This window comes from Oikopleura dioica, chromosome 2 (assembly GCF_907165135.1).
Source record: "Oikopleura dioica chromosome 2, OKI2018_I68_1.0, whole genome shotgun sequence".
Classification (NCBI taxonomy): Eukaryota; Metazoa; Chordata; class Appendicularia; order Copelata; family Oikopleuridae; genus Oikopleura; species Oikopleura dioica.
Genome location: NC_137292.1, coordinates 8,913,531 through 8,932,920, shown reverse-complemented (window position 1 = coordinate 8,932,920; position 19,390 = coordinate 8,913,531). Strand labels below are relative to the sequence as shown.

The 19,390-nt window shown below is 43.9% G+C and overlaps 1 protein-coding gene across 1 annotated transcript; it reads left to right on the top strand.

The window, feature by feature from the left end:
- The first annotated feature begins 7 nt into the window (after window positions 1–7).
- LOC145698122 (uncharacterized) lies at window positions 8–17,408 on the top strand. Its single transcript, XM_081775326.1, has 4 exons — window positions 8–84; window positions 1,364–15,609; window positions 15,659–16,598; window positions 16,641–17,408. Exons 1-4 carry the CDS (start codon window positions 8–10, stop codon window positions 16,855–16,857), a joined length of 15,480 nt encoding a protein of 5,159 aa, XP_081631452.1. The 3' UTR covers window positions 16,858–17,408.
- Window positions 17,409–19,390: the final 1,982 nt, after the last annotated feature.

Genomic DNA, 19,390 nt, shown 5'->3' with positions numbered 1-19,390 from the left:
TGGGGCGATGAATTTCGATCGCGCAGCCCTATCAGGCCGACAAAAATACTCGCGCGCTCAAATGCGCAGCGTTCAAGCGCGATGGTATAAACTCGCTCTCTCGGCGTGGGGGCGATGACTTTCGATCGCGCAGCCCTATGAAGCCGATAAATAATACTCACACGCTTCAAAAGGGTCGAAAATCTGCCGAGCGGGAGTGCGATGGTGGCGCTTGGTTTCCATTTTGCCGACCTAGTCGGCGCACGAATCAAATGATCAGCGTGAGATTGCTGACTTAGTTGACAGATTTTTTTGAAAATTCAATTTATGGATGTCACATAAATGCCTAACAATTGTTAACACTTAAATTCGACTAAGTTGTTCATCTCCTCATAAGAGAGCCGACAAACAAAATGCAAATTTGTACTAACCTCCCGCAACGTTGCCTACAAATAAGTTGTGCTAATCGCTGACAGTGGCGCTTGGCATCGGAAATATCCGTAAAATCTGACTATTTTTCAAAAGAAAAATTTTTACAGTAATTGGATTCTGATGTTAAGCCAATTTCTGACTGAAAAATATCTTTTTATTGGCTTTTGAACATGCAGATTTCGAAAATTTCATAAAAATTATATTGAATATATCGAAATCTCCTTATACAGTCGGAGTCCAAAATAAGGGACTTTTTTTGCTCCAAAATTTTCAAAAAAAGTCCCTTAAATTGGGTCATCAAAGCAAAAAATATGTCGCTGCAAAATTTTTTCAGAGTATATTTTTTGCGGCCAAATGAGCTAAATTCATTGTTTTTTGTGGCTTTGATGGTATTTTTGAAAGAAGAAACCAAATACTGAAAGACAAATCACTTCAGTTTGCGGCATAACTGGTTAAAATCAAAATTATTGATACTACTTATCGGCTCTCAACTAACCGAAAAGCTTACTAATCTCAGAAAGTCCCTTAAATTAGATTATTTTCTGCCGGTTATTTTCGGCATTTTGAGCCAAAAAGTCCCTTATCTTGGTGTCCCTTATTTTGGACTCCGACTGTAAATGTTTTTTTCTCCTTCAAATTTTGGCTAAACACCACGCGCCATCGTTTAATCGTGTAGCTTACTCCAAAATCACAGTGTTTTATCGAGTATCAAGGGGTCCCCCCATGTTCAAATTTTCATGGGCGAAAATATAATGTCGCGCGCAGCCAGGGTGACCGAAAATAAGTTATCGCGCTCTCGGGCCCACCGCGATGAAAAATCATCGCTCTTGAAGCGCGAGGGCGCAGGGAACCCATCGGCATATTTTTGACTAATCCAGCCCGCCGATGGGAATTTTTCGCGCTGCGCGCCTAGCAGCGAAAATCATTATCGCGCGCTGAAGAGAAGCGCTAGGTGCGCGATCGTCCAGACGACAAAATCTCGGATCCCTGCATATGGGCCTGAAGAAAACGGCCCCTTCGCGTCCGCTGATGAATGTGTTTTATGCCCAGCCGGATTTGCTTGTTCTGGTAGTGGCAAAATCGATGCTTCTCATAAAACAGCATGCACCGCTGGTTACTACTGTCCTGACGGCCAATCTCAACAAACCAACGTCGAATATGAATGCCCCAAAGGCTATTATTGCCCTGTAGGATCTCCTTATCCAGTTGCTTGTGAACCGGGAACTTATAATCAATTCGAAAGAAAAGATGCCGACACAGACTGCCTCCCATGCACAGAGGGCTACGCCTGTCCCGGATATGGTAACACCGCTGCAGATAAGGCATGTGAAGCTGGTTATTACTGTCCTGCAGACAGTACATCAACACGAGAAGAACCCTGTCCAGCCGGTTATTACTGTCTAGAGTTGCAGAGCAGAGGTGATATCAATCCTTGTCCTCAAGGAACTTGGTCTGATAGAGAACGACTAACCAGTCAAGAAGAATGTCAACTGTGTCCAGCAGGAAAGCTTTGTGAATGGACCACGGATCCACTTAGCGATTACAATGACTTGCAATCTTGCCCAGCTGGCTTTTATTGTATTGATGGAGAGCAATTCGAATGTCCTGAAGGTCACTACTGTCCGACACAAGAAATGTCAATGTACATACCGTGTCCTGAAGGTACTTATCAACCTGATTTTGGAAAGGATAGTTGCATTGCTTGCGGTATTGGCCAAGATTGTCCATTTTCCGATCTTGGACGAACAAGCCCAGAAAACTGCAATGACGGTTGGTTCTGCGCCGAACAAACTCTTCTTCCTGATTATATTTACCCTGTTCCTTGTGATCCAGGAACATATCACGATGCAGCATCAGGTGCTCTTACAAGTGCTACATGCAAAACATGTGAGGCTGGAAAATACTGCAACACAATCGGTCTTTCTAGCTCATCCCGTTGCGAGGCTGGTTATAATTGCAACGCAGGATCAGATCATGCCGCTCCAGACGCATCCTGTCCTGGGATTGGAGAGGGAGACATTTGTGCAGAAGGAAAATATTGCTCATCCGGCCAGCCAGAAGCAGATTGCAGAGATGGTACCATCAGTCCCTTCACTGGAACAAGCACTTGTTTCTCATGTCCGAAAGGATTTTCTTGTAATGATAAAATCACCCTCAATGAATGCGCTGATAACAGTTACTGTGAAAGAGGACGACCTCCAAAAGAATGCAGTCCTGGAGAGTTCAATGATAATAATCGTGGAACATCAAGAAATGCCTGCGAAAAATGCCGTCCAGGTCATTATTGTGAAGGTGGAACTAATTTCTTACCTCAAATGTGTTCTGCTGGAACGAGCTGTTTCCGAGCAGATTCCGAAACACCTTGTGTAGCTGGAGAATTCTGCCCTGCTAATTCAACACTGCCTTTACTTTGTCCTCCTGGCATGGAGTGCTTGGACCCATCAACTCCGACAACATGTCCTGATGGGTCTTATTGTGCTCCAACAAGTAATGAGTCCGACTGCCCACAAGGTCATTTCTGTAATTCCACTGAAGTCTACCCGCAACCGTGTAATATGGGAACATATAATGACCAGTTCAATCAATCAGATGAGTCAGTCGCCTGTAAAAACTGTGGTAATGGACGATATTGTCCAGGTGTCGGCACAACTCAAAGTTCTTCAAGCATCTGTGATGACGGCTACTACTGTCCTGATTCTCAGCCGAATTACGAAGCAACTTCAATCATTTGTCCGCCGGGAAGTTTCTGCAGTAACACCGGAGAAAAAGAAGCATGCGATGCTAAAACGTATTCTCCAACTGAAGGATCTAGCGAGTGCATTGATTGCCCCGATGCTTTCATGTGTGATAATCAGCAAATTATTCCAGAGCCTTGTGATGAAGGCAAATACTGTCAGAACGGCGAAGAAAATACTTGTGGAAGCTCAAATCTTGGCTATTACAGAGATCTTAAATATGGCGTCACCGAAGAGGACTGTTTTACTTGCCCAGAAGGTTACTTCTGCGATCGAACCGGCATACTCAATACAACCAATGAATGTGAGCCTGGATACTTCTGCACACAGCTTGGTGATGCTGCTCAGCCATCCGGTAGATACATCGATGATGCCGCTATCTGTCCCGCTGGATACTTCTGTGAAGATGGAAATCAACGAAAACCATGTCCTCCGGGAACCTATAATCCATCTCAAGGTGCCAAAACTGAAAATGACTGCATCGATTGTACAGGAGATTGTCCATATGAAGCAATGACTGCTGATAGCCAGTGTCCGGCAGGCTACGATTGTGCGAATGCTACTGTGAGATGCCCAGCTGGATATTTCTGCGCGCCTGGTGTCGGAAAAGCGCATTGTCCTGAAGGAACTTGGACTGATCGTCTCGGACTCAAATCAGCGGATGAATGCTACGATTGTCCAGAGGGATATTATTGCCCACAACGCGTTGATGGGGATCCACCTCTTGCTAGTTTTTCAGACATAAGCTCATCGTATGTATGCAATCCAGGATACTACTGTCCAAAAGGATCGTCAAGAGGAACTGAAAGACAATGTCCGACAGGTTTCAGATGTCCCGTCGGAAGTTCAATCTATTTGGAATGTGAGCCTATTCATTATTCTGGACCAGGGCAAGCAAGTTGTGATCCCTGTGAAAGCGGTTTTACTTGCTTCTACGCAGATGCTGACTCGAACGGGCAGAGAAAATCGATCAGAGAAACATGTCCTTACGGAAAGTACTGTCCTGGTTATGGTGCTATTTCAGATCCGCCTGGGGGTCAAAATCTATGCCCTGTTGGAAAATATGGCCCATCACAAGGAGCAGCTCAAGCCGATGATTGCAAACCATGTCCTGAAGGGTCTTATTGCAACATCCCAGGTCAAGGAACAGATAACCTGGAGAATTGTGGCGATGGAAGCTACTGCCCAGAGGGAAGTAGAGTTGAAGCTCAAGAAGCTTGCCCAGCAGGAAATGCTTGCAATAATGGAGTTACATTTGAATGTCCAGAAAATCAATTTTCTATCGAAGTCGGTTCAACTCAATGCTCTCCGTGTAACAAAGGCTACAAGTGTAATGGCGGTGATAATGTGACAGACTGTGAAGAAGGAAAATATTGTACTAGCGCTGGAGCTCTTCTTTGTCCTGCTGGAACCTATAATAGCTACACGACTGGAGGTTCTCTTGAGGATTGCATCCCATGCCCTGCTGGTAAAATTTGTCCAGAAGAAGGAGCAATCGATACTTCCAATGCTCTTGATTGTGATGCCGGCTTCTACTGTGCAGGTGGAAACACGGATATTTCTAAAGAAAGTTGCTCTGTTGGATCATTCTGTCCGTCGGGATCGCGTTTTCCTACCGCTTGCCCGCCAGGTTATGAGTGTGATGGAACAAATGCTGTTGATTGCGGCGCAGGAGATGCATGCAAGATAGGATCTGTCATTCTTCCATGTCCTGAGGGTCACTTCTGTAATGCGACTATCTCCAGATATCCGATCAGCTGTAATAGAGGCACGTCAAACTTTGGCATATCTGAAGATAGTATCGATGGGTGCACTCCATGTGAAAATGAAGTTTGTGATGCAGTTGGCCTCGGCGGCACATTGAACAATATCGACACCCCATGTCTTGGTGGATACTACTGTGATAAAGAAGCGGACCGACCAGATTTCAAACAATGTCCTGCGGGGTCAAAATGTCCAGATGACAGTTCAGAAGCTAAAGAATGCTCTGAAGGCACTTTCCAGCCATCACAGGGTCAGACAGAATGCGAAATGTGCCTTGATGGTTTCCTCTGCGTGAAAAACTTCACTGATCCGTTTGCAGATCCATGTCCAGAAGGTAGCTACTGCGCTAATGCTAAACAGACCTTGTGTCCGAAAGGCGCCTGGCTAGGTCTTCAAGCGCAAGTTAATGTCAGTTCCTGCGATAGATGTCCAAATGGCAAAGCTTGTCCTGATAGAGGTATTGCTGCGATAGCTGACATGGAAGATTGTGAGAGTGGATACACCTGCATTTCTGGTGCAACAAAAAGAAATCCATCAACGACTAAGCTTGGAGGCTTCCTTTTGACAGGTCGATGTGAGCCCGGAACTTTCTGCGATAATACTGATGTTTCGAAAATAACTTATCCCATCAAATGTCCTCTTGGAACTTATCGAGATCGACGTGGTGCTGAGAACGAGGATGATTGTTATCCATGTTCGGCTGGCCACTTTTGCGGTGAAACTGGAATTGATATAAAACCAAATGCTACAACTGAATGCGCAGCAAAGTTCAACTGTGATATCAAAGGTTCAACAAGGTTGTATGGAGCTATAGATGAATTTGGAAGTTCATTTGATCCTCTGGAGCTAGCGCCACCGTCTCTTCCTTTCGATCAAAATCCTTGTGAAGCAGGTCATTACTGCGAAAAAGGAAGCACTTCAACTTCTAAGAGTCCATGCAAAAAGGGCTCCTACAATGCCGCAGAATACAACGACGATCCTTCCTGCACAGAATGTACTCCTGGATTTTATTGTGAGACCGACGGACAAACCGACGTGAGTGAAGAATGTACAGAAGGTTATTATTGCCCAGCTGGAAGCAAATCAGCTAGGAATAAGTGCGGGAGAACAATGCAATGCCCAGAAGGGTCAGCAGATGAACAAGATTGTAAACCAGGATTTTATAACAAGGAGACCGGTCAGCCCGACTGTCAAAAGTGCCCAGATGGAAAGTTCTGTGATCCTCGCGAAGGTGGAACTCTTCCTTGTCCCAAAGGTTTTACTTGCAAAATGGCTTCCGAGGATGAACCACTCAAAAAGTGCCCGAAAGGAACATATAAAATTCGAGAAGGAAATAGTGAATGCCTTGAATGCCCATTGGGTAAATATTGTGACGGTGCAGAACCTTGGGACACAACTGGCGATTGTGCTGGTGGCTTTGTTTGCAACAGTGGTGGCTTTGCTGAATATCCATTTGATACCGCTAATTTTACTGCCTGCCTTCCTTCCTCATCATCAGCTGAGTGTGAGCCTGGACATTGGTGCGACGGTGCAAGGCAAACTCCTTGTGACCCAGGATCTTACATGCCACATGGAAAAGCAAGTGAATGTATCGAATGTCCTGATGGTTATGCTTGCAATGATTCTGGTATTATTGATATTGAGGATTACGCTTGCGAACCAGGATATATTTGCACTGGTGGTCTCATACAAATTCCTTGCGAACCAGGAACATATAATCCGCGACCATATGGAATATCAAAAGAATTGGATTGCTTTCCGTGTCTAAGAGGATACGTCTGCCCTAACTCAGGAATGTCTGATGTCACAGCGGATAACCTTTGCTCAGCGCGACATTATTGTCCAAAAGGATCTGCAATCGAGCAACTATGTCCTCAAGGATTCTATTGTCCAAACTTACCAGAGAATAATGCTGGTGCTTCTCCTATTCGTTGCCCAGCTGGATACGACTGCTCTGAAGGGGGAATCGAAAATTTCACAGAGAATCCCTGTCCACCAGGACTTTTCTGCCCAACCGGAATGCGTGTATCATCAGACGCTATCAGTTGTCCTATCGGTAGTTATTGTGAACCAGCAACATCGCATCCAGTTTTTTGTCCACCGGGTCATTACGGACCTCAAGAAGGTCTCTCAGACGAAGGCGACTGCGAACAATGTACCGAGGGTTTCTTCTGTCCTGGATATGGAAACACTCCAGATACTATGCAACCTTGTTTGGCTGGTTACTACTGCCCTGCTGGAAGCGACCGAGGAAATCAACTCGTTTGTCCCGAAGGATTTATGTGCCCAGAAGGTAGTGAAATGCCAATTGCGTGCAACGTCGAAGCTGGCGACTCTGATGGTGGTGTATATCAAGATCAAAGAGGTCAGGCAAACTGTAAGAAATGCCCCGCTGGCTTTTACTGCTATGTGAACAACGATGGCTCAGGTGAAACTGGAGTTGTTGTTCCTGCGCTTTGCCCAGCTGGCTTCTATTGCCCTCCAGAAACAGGTGACTATTCCGAGACCATGTGTGAACCTGGAAGTTACAACGGAGTTCTTGGTGCAACTGATCCAACTGAGTGCACACCTTGCTGGGGTGGTTACTACTGTCCGAGTGAAGGCCATTCTACAGGTGACGGAAAGACAAATGACGATCCGACTGAAAAACTCTGCGAGGAAGGATACTACTGTCCAGCTGGTTCTATCAGTAAATTCGAAGAAGAGTGTCCCGGAGGTGCCTATTGTGAGGCGGGATCTTCTGGTTATCATCCATGTCCAAGAGGAACGTCAAGATCAAGCAAAGCTGGAGCTGTTTCAGTTGATGAATGCAAGCCCTGCCCAGCTGGATATTACTGCCGATTTGGTGATTCTGGTGATGTTGAGAGTATAACTGAGACACGCTGCGAGAAGGGCTTTGTATGCGTTGAAGGAGCATATCTTCCAGCACCAAATGATGACAATAGCACAGATCCATTTAGCCCTACGTTTGATTGCGATGGCCTAAGAACGAATGAGACATATTCTCACGGACAAGCTTGTATCGACAAAGCATACGACCTTGGATACACTGGATTCCCATGTCCGAAAGGATTCCGATGTCATCAACGATCAGCAGCACAGCAGCTTGACATCTGCGCTCGTGGATATTACCAAGATCAATATGCTCAATCTGACTGCAAGCCATGTCCAAGAGGTTATTTTTGCCAAGAACTTGGAACACACGAGCCAGAAGTTTGTCCAGTCGGTCATTATTGTCCTGCTAGACTTGAAAACCCAATCCCATGCTCTCCTGGATTTTATTCTAATGTCACTGGTCTTTATGAGTCGAGTCAATGTAAACAGTGTCCAGCGGGTCACTTCTGCGAGGGTGAGAATCACATAGATATTTGTGAGGCTGGTTACTTCTGCAGGCGCGGTGCTTCATCAGGAAAACCATCATTTGACCAAAACGGCAATGGCGAGTGCCCGAGGGGATATTATTGCGAAGCCGGAACTGTTCTTCCGAAACCGTGTGCTCCTGGCCGTCATGGTCAGGCAAAATTGCTTGAATCTGCGGATTCGTGTGATCCTTGCCCTGCTGGCAACTACTGTCCGTATAAATCGATGAACTCGTTGGAATATCCACTGAACAGCTTTAAATGCAAAGATGGCTTCTATTGCGACCCACAAAATGTAACTGATGATACACTCATTACAGTTCCAGATCCAATGAACTTTATCTGTCGCCCAGGTAGCTCCTGCCAAGCTGGAAGACACCAAGAATGCCGAGAAACTCGATATCAATCAGCTGCCGGCCAAGGAGACTGTCTTCCAAATCCACAGGGTTCGATGGCCGACGTGGCCGGAACTGCTTTCCCCGAGCAGTGTCCTCTTGGTAAATTCTGCAGTTCTTCGTCATTCTCGTCCTTTTGTGAGCCAGGAACATACAATGATGAATCAAATAATATGGGTCGTCAGAGCGATTGTAAGCCTTGTCCAGCAGGAAAGTACTGTAACAACGGTTTTATCGAAGGAGATTGTTATGGCGGAACGATGTGCTACGGGGGTTCGTCAACTCCAAATCAAGACAATCCCGACAAGATCTGCCCAGATGGGTACTACTGTCCTGAGGGCACAAACGAAACTCAAATCTGTGATGACGGAGAATTCATCAAAGGTACCGGTCAGCCAAGTGACGCTGATTGCAAACCTTGTCTGGATGGTGAATATTGTCCTGAAAGCGCCAAAACAGTAGCTGAGTGTGGAAAAGGAGGCTGGTGCGAAGACGGAAAATTCTTTCCTTGCCCAGAAGGTACATACAATGACGAAACATCAGGAAAATCTGAAGCTGGTGCATGTAAGCCTTGTCCAGTCGGTCACACCTGTCCCCATGAAGGAATGACTGAGCCCGAGCGATTCCCAGCACAAGCCGGTTATTTCATTAATGAGACAGGATCAGATAGCATGGACTTTCAAGAACCATGTTTACCAGGATTTTTCCTCGCGAAGACAGCTTCGAAAGATATATTGGAGTGCACTCCTTGTCCTCCTGGATATTTCTGTCCCGATGAAGCAATGGACTATCAGCTCGGATGCCCAGAAGGCTCTTATTGCGTTGAAACTGAAACTGTGGCAGATTTAAATTCTACCGAACCAGCACTTTGTCCAGAAGGATACTTCTGTGACCGAACAAACAAGATCGAAAAGTGCCCAGCTGGCTATTACTGCCCGGAAGGTTCAGCGTTCCCAACAACTTGTCCTCCCGGAACATATTGTCCAGAAGACGGACAATGTGGTTATGATGAATTTACAGGCGAAGATCTCGGTATTTCTGCAAATAACACTTCGCCTTGCCGATGTTCTTCCGGATACTTTGAGCTTGAAGAGTCAAAGAGAGAATCGGAAGATGATACTTGCCAAGCTTGCCCACCCGGTTATTACAGGGAGCTAGACACTCGCGTAACAGAGTCTTGTTTACCATGCCGAAGTGGTGTTCTTTGTTTCTCACCAGCAATTACTGACTTATGGAACGTAACGATCGCGAATAACACGAACACTATCAAGTGTCCTGATGGCTACTTTTGTCCAGAAGCAGCTCTCGAGCCGATACCTTGTCCTCAAGGAACATATTACAATCTGAATGAGACTGACAATCTCGGCTTAGAATTTGAAGAAGTTTGCGAGCTTTGCCCTGTAAATACGTTTTCAAATTATGAAAGATCCTTTGAATGTTCTCCTTGTGGCGACCTTGCTGAACAAAAACAAGAAGGAATGAACAAATGTCAGTGCTATGGCAAAAACCGCGTGTTCCAACCATCAAGTGGAAAATGCCCATGTCGAACAGGTTATAAAGCTTCCGAAGAAGATGGCGAGGAAGGTGATTGTCGACGAGTAATTTATGAAATCTGCGCTTCCGATCAGTTCCGAAAGTCAAACGGTCAATGCCTAACAGAAGATGCGCTTGAAGAAGACTGCCGAAATTCCGGGTGTCCAGAGGGTACCTTTGTCGGTGTCAATACTCAGCTTGGAATCTGTGAATGCAAAGTTAGTCCTCTCGACGAAACCTGTGATATCAACTGCAGAAGAGCAAATGAAGAAATTTTCAAGTTCAAGTGTCCAGATCCGCTTGATGGAGATGAACCGACATTTGTTATCGACGGAATCGAAACAGATATCGGTGGTCTGAATATCGAATCTGTCGTATGCGAAAACAGTGAAGAATTAGATCAGTCAATTTTTATCGTTTCGATGGAGAATGAGCAGTTCTTAGGTTTATACAACCCTGATCCTTCTGAACTTGTTGATTTACTCATTTCATCTCGACGAAAACGAAGACAAGCTGATCAAATTTCCCCCCGAGAAGGACTTGGAGCATCAATTATTGAACAACCAGTCGTTTGTTTCGAGCTAAATCAAGTTGTCATGTTCATGGTTGATCAAAACAACTTCCCTGTTTATGATGATTCTATCCTCTTCAATGAAGGAGACTTCGACAATGGCGCATTCTTGCAGCTCGAAGAAGATTTACAGTCCGTTACAGAGCCGACTCCTTTCTTTTATCAGTTCAGAAGCCCCGGTGTTTTCTCTATTCGCCTTGGTAAGAATGACGCTGCCCGTCATATTTACATCCAAGTTATGGAAGAGGAAGGCACATGCTTTAGCACAGGCCCATTCTTTTCTGCGAGTCCAAGATCATTGAACCAAGCGAATGTTGAGCAGAATCAGCAATTGTTACTCGAACCCGATTGGATATTTATTTTCTCTTTCATCGGTCTTCTTCTCTTCATTATTCTCCTCTGCCTATTTATTTATTGGCTTACCGACAGATATGGTTGGTACCAAACTGTTTACACCGATACTTGGTACCATCGTTTCAATCTTGGAATGAACCTCTTTGGCTACCACAGCCGCCAGGCTGACACAAAGATGGAACACAAACTTCATCCTTCTGCAAAAATCGGAGTTGTAAAAGAAGATGAGCTTCCAGAAGACGAACTCTTTGATTACAAAGAGCAAAAGAAGGTCGAGGACTTCCGTGCTGACAATGTTTTCAGTCTAATTGACACTGAAGTGCACCGTGCAAAGATCGAACTTGATGACCAGGCTGCCAATGCTGACCTTGCATATGCTCAGACTGAAGCAGAAACAGAGTCTCTCAAGAGAATCTGGAAGAATCGACTTAACAAGATGAAGAATAATGACAACCAGGGCATAAGTCAAGATGATCTCGACGAATTTTCAAGAACTGAGTCTGAGATTATGCGAGAAATTGCCCGCAGAAAAGCAATCGGTGAAACGAATGCTGCTCAACTCAAGGCGCTTTCAACAGCAGAGCGTAAGAAACTGAAAGCTGACGCTGAATTTGATGCAAATTTCATGGCACTCGCTACTGAGCTCATGGCATCAACTTCTGAGAACAGAAAAGACGAGATATCTTCGAAAATGCGTGGTCAAATTGAGTCCCAGCAGCGCGATTTGCTTACATCCGATTTCAAATTAATGAAAGGTGGAAATAACGAAGAAACATACAGTCGCGAAGAACTTTTCGGTTCTGATGGAAAACTGCTCAGGTCTGATCTTATCTCTCAAGATGCATCGACTGGACTTCTTATTCCAGCCACGGGATCGAGCGCAAAATGCCTCAAAACAGACGCTATTATCACAATAACGGAAAATCACTGCATCTCACCAGCTACTGGCAGAATTTTCCCTATTCGTGGAAATGTTCTTCTCGATCCAGGGCGCCTCAGACTTCTTGTTTTCGACGAAATCACTGCAGATGTTTCGAACTGCCTGTTGATACCCTTCGATTCTTCCGATCAAGCTCTTCAGACTGTCAAAGTTCAGAGTCCAGCAAATTTCCGACTTTGGAAGAGTGTAATCGACAGTACTACTGGTCTTACTGTCCCAATCATGGCCGCGAAAATTGTCGATAAAAGCTGCGTTCCTGTCGGCAAATCTACAACATCTGCTGTCACTGGCCTTCTTGTTCCACAAGAGCCGTACGGAATGACAGATCATCAAGATGATCAGCGACAACTCTATCTGTTCGAAACCAAAGATCACCAGGATTTCGTCGCCGAAAGAAAAATTCATTTATTTGAGCTTCTTCTCGACGAGCTTGAAAAAGAAGATCCAAGTCTTGGCGAAATCAAGAGTCTTATTGATAGAATCAATTCTGCAGTTCAAAGCCAAATGGAATATGCCCAGACCAAATTATCTCTGCTTGATTCTCAATGGCGTAATTTTACGAATTTGGGAAGATTCGGCGGAGTTATCGGATACATGGAATTTAAGGACACCGGAAAGCTTCTTCCTGTTATTCACGGCTGGAAGGTCAATGATTGTCCGATTCTTAATATTCATTACGATTACGAAAACGAGAAAGATATTCCTCTTTATCTTTCTAAATCTGGCGAGCCAGTAACTATTGGAACAGAGACTAAGAACAAGTCTGGACAATCAGGCTACGTTACTGGTTTGAAATGGTCCAACAAGTTGAAGGTGGTTGAGGAAGTCATCCAAGTTGGGCCTTTCTTACCGAGACACACTCCGAATTACGTTAACGCCTTCGAACTTGAATACGGCGCCAGAATGAATTTCATCAAAAAAGTAAAGCTCATTGCTGACAAGACTGCTGTCGACTTGGCTGATAAGAATACTCCGATAAGAAATGATCTAGTCAACCTCAAACTGGACAAAGATGACATTAAGTACTACTCTCAGCAAATAAGGGAGACAGCGAAAGATCTCAGAAGACTACTCGAAATTGAAGAAAAACGCAGAAAGAATAAAATTATGCAGCTTGAGAACTCCGTTTCAAGCAATGTCGTAAGCGTTTTGACCGATTCCGATCAAATAGAAAAGAAAATCTTGGAAGACGCAACTAGCGCTCTCGATCGACTTGATAGAAAACTTTACAACTACATCGAAAAAGTTGAAGATGAAGAGCAAAATTATCAAGACCGCCTTGCTGATATTGTTGGAACTGAAGATATGAATCAACTAGCTATGCTTGAACGGAGACACGAACTTGCCCAAGCTCGAGTTTTCTCTGAATTTGTCGAGCAAATTGATATCAAATTGCACTACGTTCTTCTTCAGCTGAATCTTCTTGGATACATCGAAGATATGGCAAAGGTCAACGCAAATATCGCCAAAGATCTTGTTCGCGGAACAATCTACGAGTCTTCTTCAGTCATCAATGCCGATATGAATATCCGTCTTCGAAAGAAACGAGATGATCGCGGAGAAAAGTTCCTTGAAAAGCTGAAAGAAATGGTGACGATTCTCGAACCTAACAGTAAATATGGCTTGTTCCATACTGACAAGATCGCTGTTGAAGGAGGTAGTAAGAACCTAGAAGGATCTTCATCTGATGATATCTTCCAAATGGTCGAACAGAACAAATACGCTCTCAAACACATGCTTGACGCGGAATACGGCAAAAAATTGGACGAAGCATACGAAATGTACGACAAAAAAGCGAGCGATGAGCTAGAACAGCTACGAAGAGAAGTTTTGTCCACTATTCCCTCGGATCAACATGCACGCAAAGAAAGCTTCAGACAGTTCAACGATCAAGCAAAACGAATCATTGCGGAAAACGAAAGAGCAAAAGCAATCGCAGCCGCTAGAATTGTTGATGAGGCTAAACGGGAAGGAAAACTCAAGGTAAGGAAATTCGAAAATGATCATCGAAGCGAGCTGGACAAGGCTGGTCTGTCGAATCTTTTAACTGAGCAGGAAGTGGACGATTACGTCGACGAAATGGCCGCACGGCACAAAGCGATCCATGAAATGTCGCGAGACAAAATCGAACATTTGTCAAAGATCGACGACAGTCTCTGGGAAGACATTTTCCGCCGAGAAATTGCGCCATTCTTCCAGCAAGCAGGTCTCAAAGAAGACGATCTTGACGACATGTTCTCCGATCTTATGGCAAGTGCGAACCTTGAAGCTTCAGAAATTGAGCTCGCTACGGACTCAATTGACATTCATCAGTCGGAAATCAACGACCTGGCTCAAAACATCGCGGAAATTGAAATGTTCAAGCAAATGCAACAGGCAATTGAAGACAACGACGACCTCTCGCAAGCTGAAAAAGATAGGCTCATTCGAGAACTTGAAGAAGCTAGGCGAAGAGCTCGAGAAAATGCTGATGCTGCAAGACAGAGACAAAAAGATCGTCTCCGAGATAGGCTGGCGCAAAGACGAGGTCTGGTTGAGCGTGGAATGAGTATTTCCGAAGCGGATAAAATCCTTGATGATATTCATCAGTCTGACGATGCATCTGAATCAGATGAAAAGCAGGAAGACTCTGAAATGAATGATGAACTGAAGGAAAATATGCTGAAATCGGCAGAAGAAGAAGCTAAAAGACAAGCTGAAGAGGAAAACCTCGATCCTTCTGATGCAGAGCGATTGATGCAAGAACACCTCAGAAAAGCTCAAGACCAATACGACGCTGAAGCTCTCAAAAAACAACAAGAGCGGGAAGCTCTCCGAAAACGAATGAAAGACCTCGCTGCGCTGAAAGCTGCGAAACGAGCCGCTGAAGCTGCCGCAAAGAAAAAACGCGAAGAAGATCTTGCTCGAGAAAATGAAGAGTTTGCGAACATTGCCGGCGGTGCAGCAGATCCAGCAGAAGTTTATCGTATAATGGCAAAACGACACGCACGAGAAATGGAGGATTTAGAACAGGCATTTTTCAGAGACCAAGAAATGGCAAAACTTGAGAAACAGAACAAGATCAGAGAAGAGCGCATGAAACTTCGCGAAAACATAACCGATCCTGAAGAACTGGCTAAATTCGACGCTGAAACTGAACGGCTTCTTGCAAAAGCAGCCAAAATGACACCAGAAGATCAACTTGAGCTGATTCGACGCAAAAATGAGTTGAAAGAACGGCAAATGAAGGAGGTCCAAGATGCGCTAGAAAAACTATCACCTGAGTATGCAATGAAACTTGACGCAGAACGCAAAGCGCAGCAAAAAGCTGAAATGGAAAAAGCCTCAAGAGAGGAAGCAGCAAAGGCAATGGCTCTTGAGATCGAACGGCAGAAGAAAGAAAAGCTCAGACGGCTCGAACAGCTTGAGGCGGAGCAGCGCAGAAAGGACGAAGAAATGGCGAAAAAGGCGCAAGAAGAAGCTGCTGCGGAACGCGCAAAATTAGAAAAACGAAAAGCGATGGAGGAAAAACGACTTGAGCAGAAAACTCAATCAAAGATCCGAGAAGGTAGTTTTCATACTGTTTATTTTAAATTTTTATTAACCTGATAATTTAGCAGCTTCAGACGAAGACGTTGATCAGCTTATGGCCGATCTCAATGCTCAAAAAGACATTCTAAACGCCAAGTACGCCAACAGACACGCTGCTCATCGAAAACAAATCGAAGAGCGTCTCCGAGCTCGACAAGTCAAAAATGCCCAGAAAGCACAGCTTGAAGCCGAGTTATCCGATCTCAACCAACTTGACTTTTCTCTTCCTACAGAAGAAGAGCTTCGTGAGCAAGTTCTACATCTTGACGTCAGCGAGTACGCAGCGAATCCTCTCGCGATTTTGAAAGAATTGCCTGTAATGAAGAGCATTGAAGAGTTTGAAAAGCGAATTGCCGAGCAAATGACGCTTGATGCAAATAAACCGGTGAAAGGATCTATTGGAATGCCGTTTATCGACGTCTTCGACATCGAAAATCCAACAAATGGAGAATTGACCGTCATTGAAAAGTGCCCTGAAGAGCTCAAGCCCAATTTCGTAATGGCAACGAGACTTATGGACGAACTTTGCTCCCGTGTCAACGCTCAGATTCCGACGCTTCTGATCGCTGAAACGCTACCACATACGAACTACAGTCATAATGTCTTCAGAAACTCCTATTTCTTCGATTCTAGAGCCAACCTCGGATACATCCACGTTTCAAGAATGAGAGAACCAGGCCAACTTGCTCTTCTCATCGCGCATTTTGCCGCGCACTTGAAAGTGAACGAGTTTACCAACGATTCCGACCTCGGTTTCCTTTCCGCTTTCTTTGAAACTATCCGAATCTTGCTGCATCTATCTGCCAAGACGACATCCATGAATCATCCACGTGCCGCCGCGGATCACGATCTTCTTGAATCACGAGTCTATGGTCCTGCTTTGGGCTACCAGCCGATCAAGGATGGAATTGTCAATCTAAGATACGATCGAAAGAAAGAGCTTGCTGTCGCTGAACAACCGTCAAGGTAAACTTTTCTTATTTTTCACTTTGAATTCAATTTTTATAGGGCAATTATGCAAAATGGTCAGCCGACAAAAGCAACCAAATCTCGTCACCGTGATCATCTAATTGAACTCGAAGGAGAAACCAATCTCGAACTAGAGCAGCTTCGAAAAGGAAAAGCTCTTGCTTCAAAAGCTGGAGAAAAACAACTCGCTGAGGAATTGGAAATTTTGATTCAAGAGAAGATCAAGATGATCGAAGGAATTCATGAGAAAGTTTAAACTGAAAAATACTCACACATGTTCTTTGTAAATACACACTTCATTGTTCAACAATTTTACTTTCGAGAGGTTTATTACCGTCAGGAAGAGACCTAGTGTCAGACGAAATTTATTTATGCAGGTCTTCATAGGATCATTAGACATCGTAAAAATGTCAGCTTCAAAGAACGACTACAATATCTTACAGTAGCTGTTTTGATGGAACTCAAGCGTTTGTCGTCCACCTGATTGACATAAATGGAGATATTGTTCACCTTACATCGGCTCAAGAGCTTACTTGTACAGAAGCCGCGGCTGAAAACATCACTGCGAGCTTTGAGAAGGAAGTAAAATTATTGGCGATGAAGACCAGTAGCGGGAAAACTCCAGACATGCAAGCTAATATTACACTGTCAATATCTGGGGGAGACAAATTGGGGGAGATGATGACATTTGAAGCCGCTATAACGATGAAAGATTACGATGTCTACATCAACAGTTGTAACCTCCTTATTCAGAGACATAATTTTACGATAATTGATAACAAAGCCGTAACTGCTGTAGGCTTAAGTTTAAGGTACTGATCGATTATTTTTGGACAACTTTAAATGCATATTTAGGACTGCAAGTGTCTGCCGAAACAGGAAATTCGAAACAATGCGCGTTACGACACGAGCAAACCAAGTTGACTCCCTCAAGCTTGAATGTTCGACGGAAATGAAGGAGCGAAACTCAATATTTATTCTTGCTGATAAAGATGCAACCACAAGGCTAAATTATGTTCTCTCGACTGATGGGTCGACAAAAACAACTCAAAGTATTTCAGCTCCGACCGATTATTATTTTGAAAAAGTTTTCCATATTGTATGGAAAGATGAAAGCTACGTCTTTGGCGGAACATTGGATTATTATAAGGTAAGTATTTTTTTAGTAAAACCACTTCATAAAAAAGAGATTGCGAAATTAAGCTGCTGCGAATTCTCCGAGTTGTCAATTCGACTCACCCTTGCAGCGGATAACAAATCATCGGGAATTGTTCATAAGGGCGATGCTGGGGTCTTAGTCTGTTTCTCTGATGACACCAAGACTTGCGAGTTTTTCGACGGTGCTTCTGTTTCGACCTTCAGCGCGATGACAAACGCCAATCATAAAATAAAGGGTTCATACATTCTTCAATTGTAAAATATTAAAAAGAAAGAACTCCTGAAAAGGATCATGTCTTATCAAATACAAAAATTTGCCGCTGGTAGTCGGTGGAAGTCAAACTTCAAAATCTATAACAAACAAGATAGTTGAACAACTCGATAGCGATCTAACCTGGACTAACACTGCTTATCAACATCCAATGTAATTCATTTCAATAGCAAAAAAATCTGTTTATCAAAAAATTAGTGCTCGCCGAAGTCATACATGTATGGAGGTCGAGAATGGAGTTCTCGTTCTTGGAGGAATAAATTCAGACGGAAATGAGCTTCAACGCATCGATTTGCTTAGAAATGATGCTTGGACAACAGTTGGTTCTCTTCAATATCGTCTGGATGAAGGCAGTCGTGCTTTGTCATTTGGGTAAATGGTCAAAAAGAGATTCATATTTTTTTAAACAATTACTTGTTGACCAGAGCAAGCGCCTCAATATTCGCCATCAGCGGTTTCAAAGATTCAGAAGTCGGAACAGTAGAAAAACTTTCTTGGAATGGAAGCGTCGTTACCAGCTCGGAACTTATTCATTCGTTTTCTACTTCGACATGGTACAGCGCGCCCATCGTATTTAAAACAAACTCTGATTTCTGCAGTTCTGTCTGAGTATAGTGATGAATATACATGTGAGAAATTCCAGCAGTGGCATGCACTTTTTTAAGTTATCCGCGGATGGAATGACCGGGCTTTAAATTTCATTCACACGTTTCACAAGGGATTAGATAAAATCGCACGTAGGATTAAATGTCGACAAAATCCAGATGGGACTTAATTTACAAGAGATTCGGAGAAGTCCCAACTCGCGAAATCGTCCTGTTCAGAAGCATGCCTAACGTCATTTTGTTCGCCAAGCCGGAAGTAAGCCAGGTTCTGCCTTGAATTTCGCGCTTTTGAAAGATGCTTCAGACGTTTTTGGAATCTTGAATAAATGATGAAAGGATAAGCTGGTTAAATTCACGTTTTTCCGCGAAGTTCAAAGCCGGGATTGGCGAGTAATGCTCCCGAACGATTGCATTATGCAAATCGCCATCCGCCAACGCACCCTCTATTCCCATAATTACGCAATTATGCTGGACAAAGCCTTAACTATGAAATTTTGGTTGGACCAACAAATTGGTTCTAAAAGGGTTTGCTTCTGATCTTTTTAAGCGATTCAAGAAATAAATAAAAAAAGGTTTATTCTCACAAAATTCGAAAGCCATTTTCGGAAGGATCGAATAAGGGTGTCACTATGTTTGTTCAGGGCAAAAATCAGGTGGTCAGATTTTTGAAAATTTCAATTTCTAAAAAGTTTGCATTATAAATGAAAGAATCTTCCGCTTTCAAATAAAAACGCCTTCGTTTTCACCAAAATACG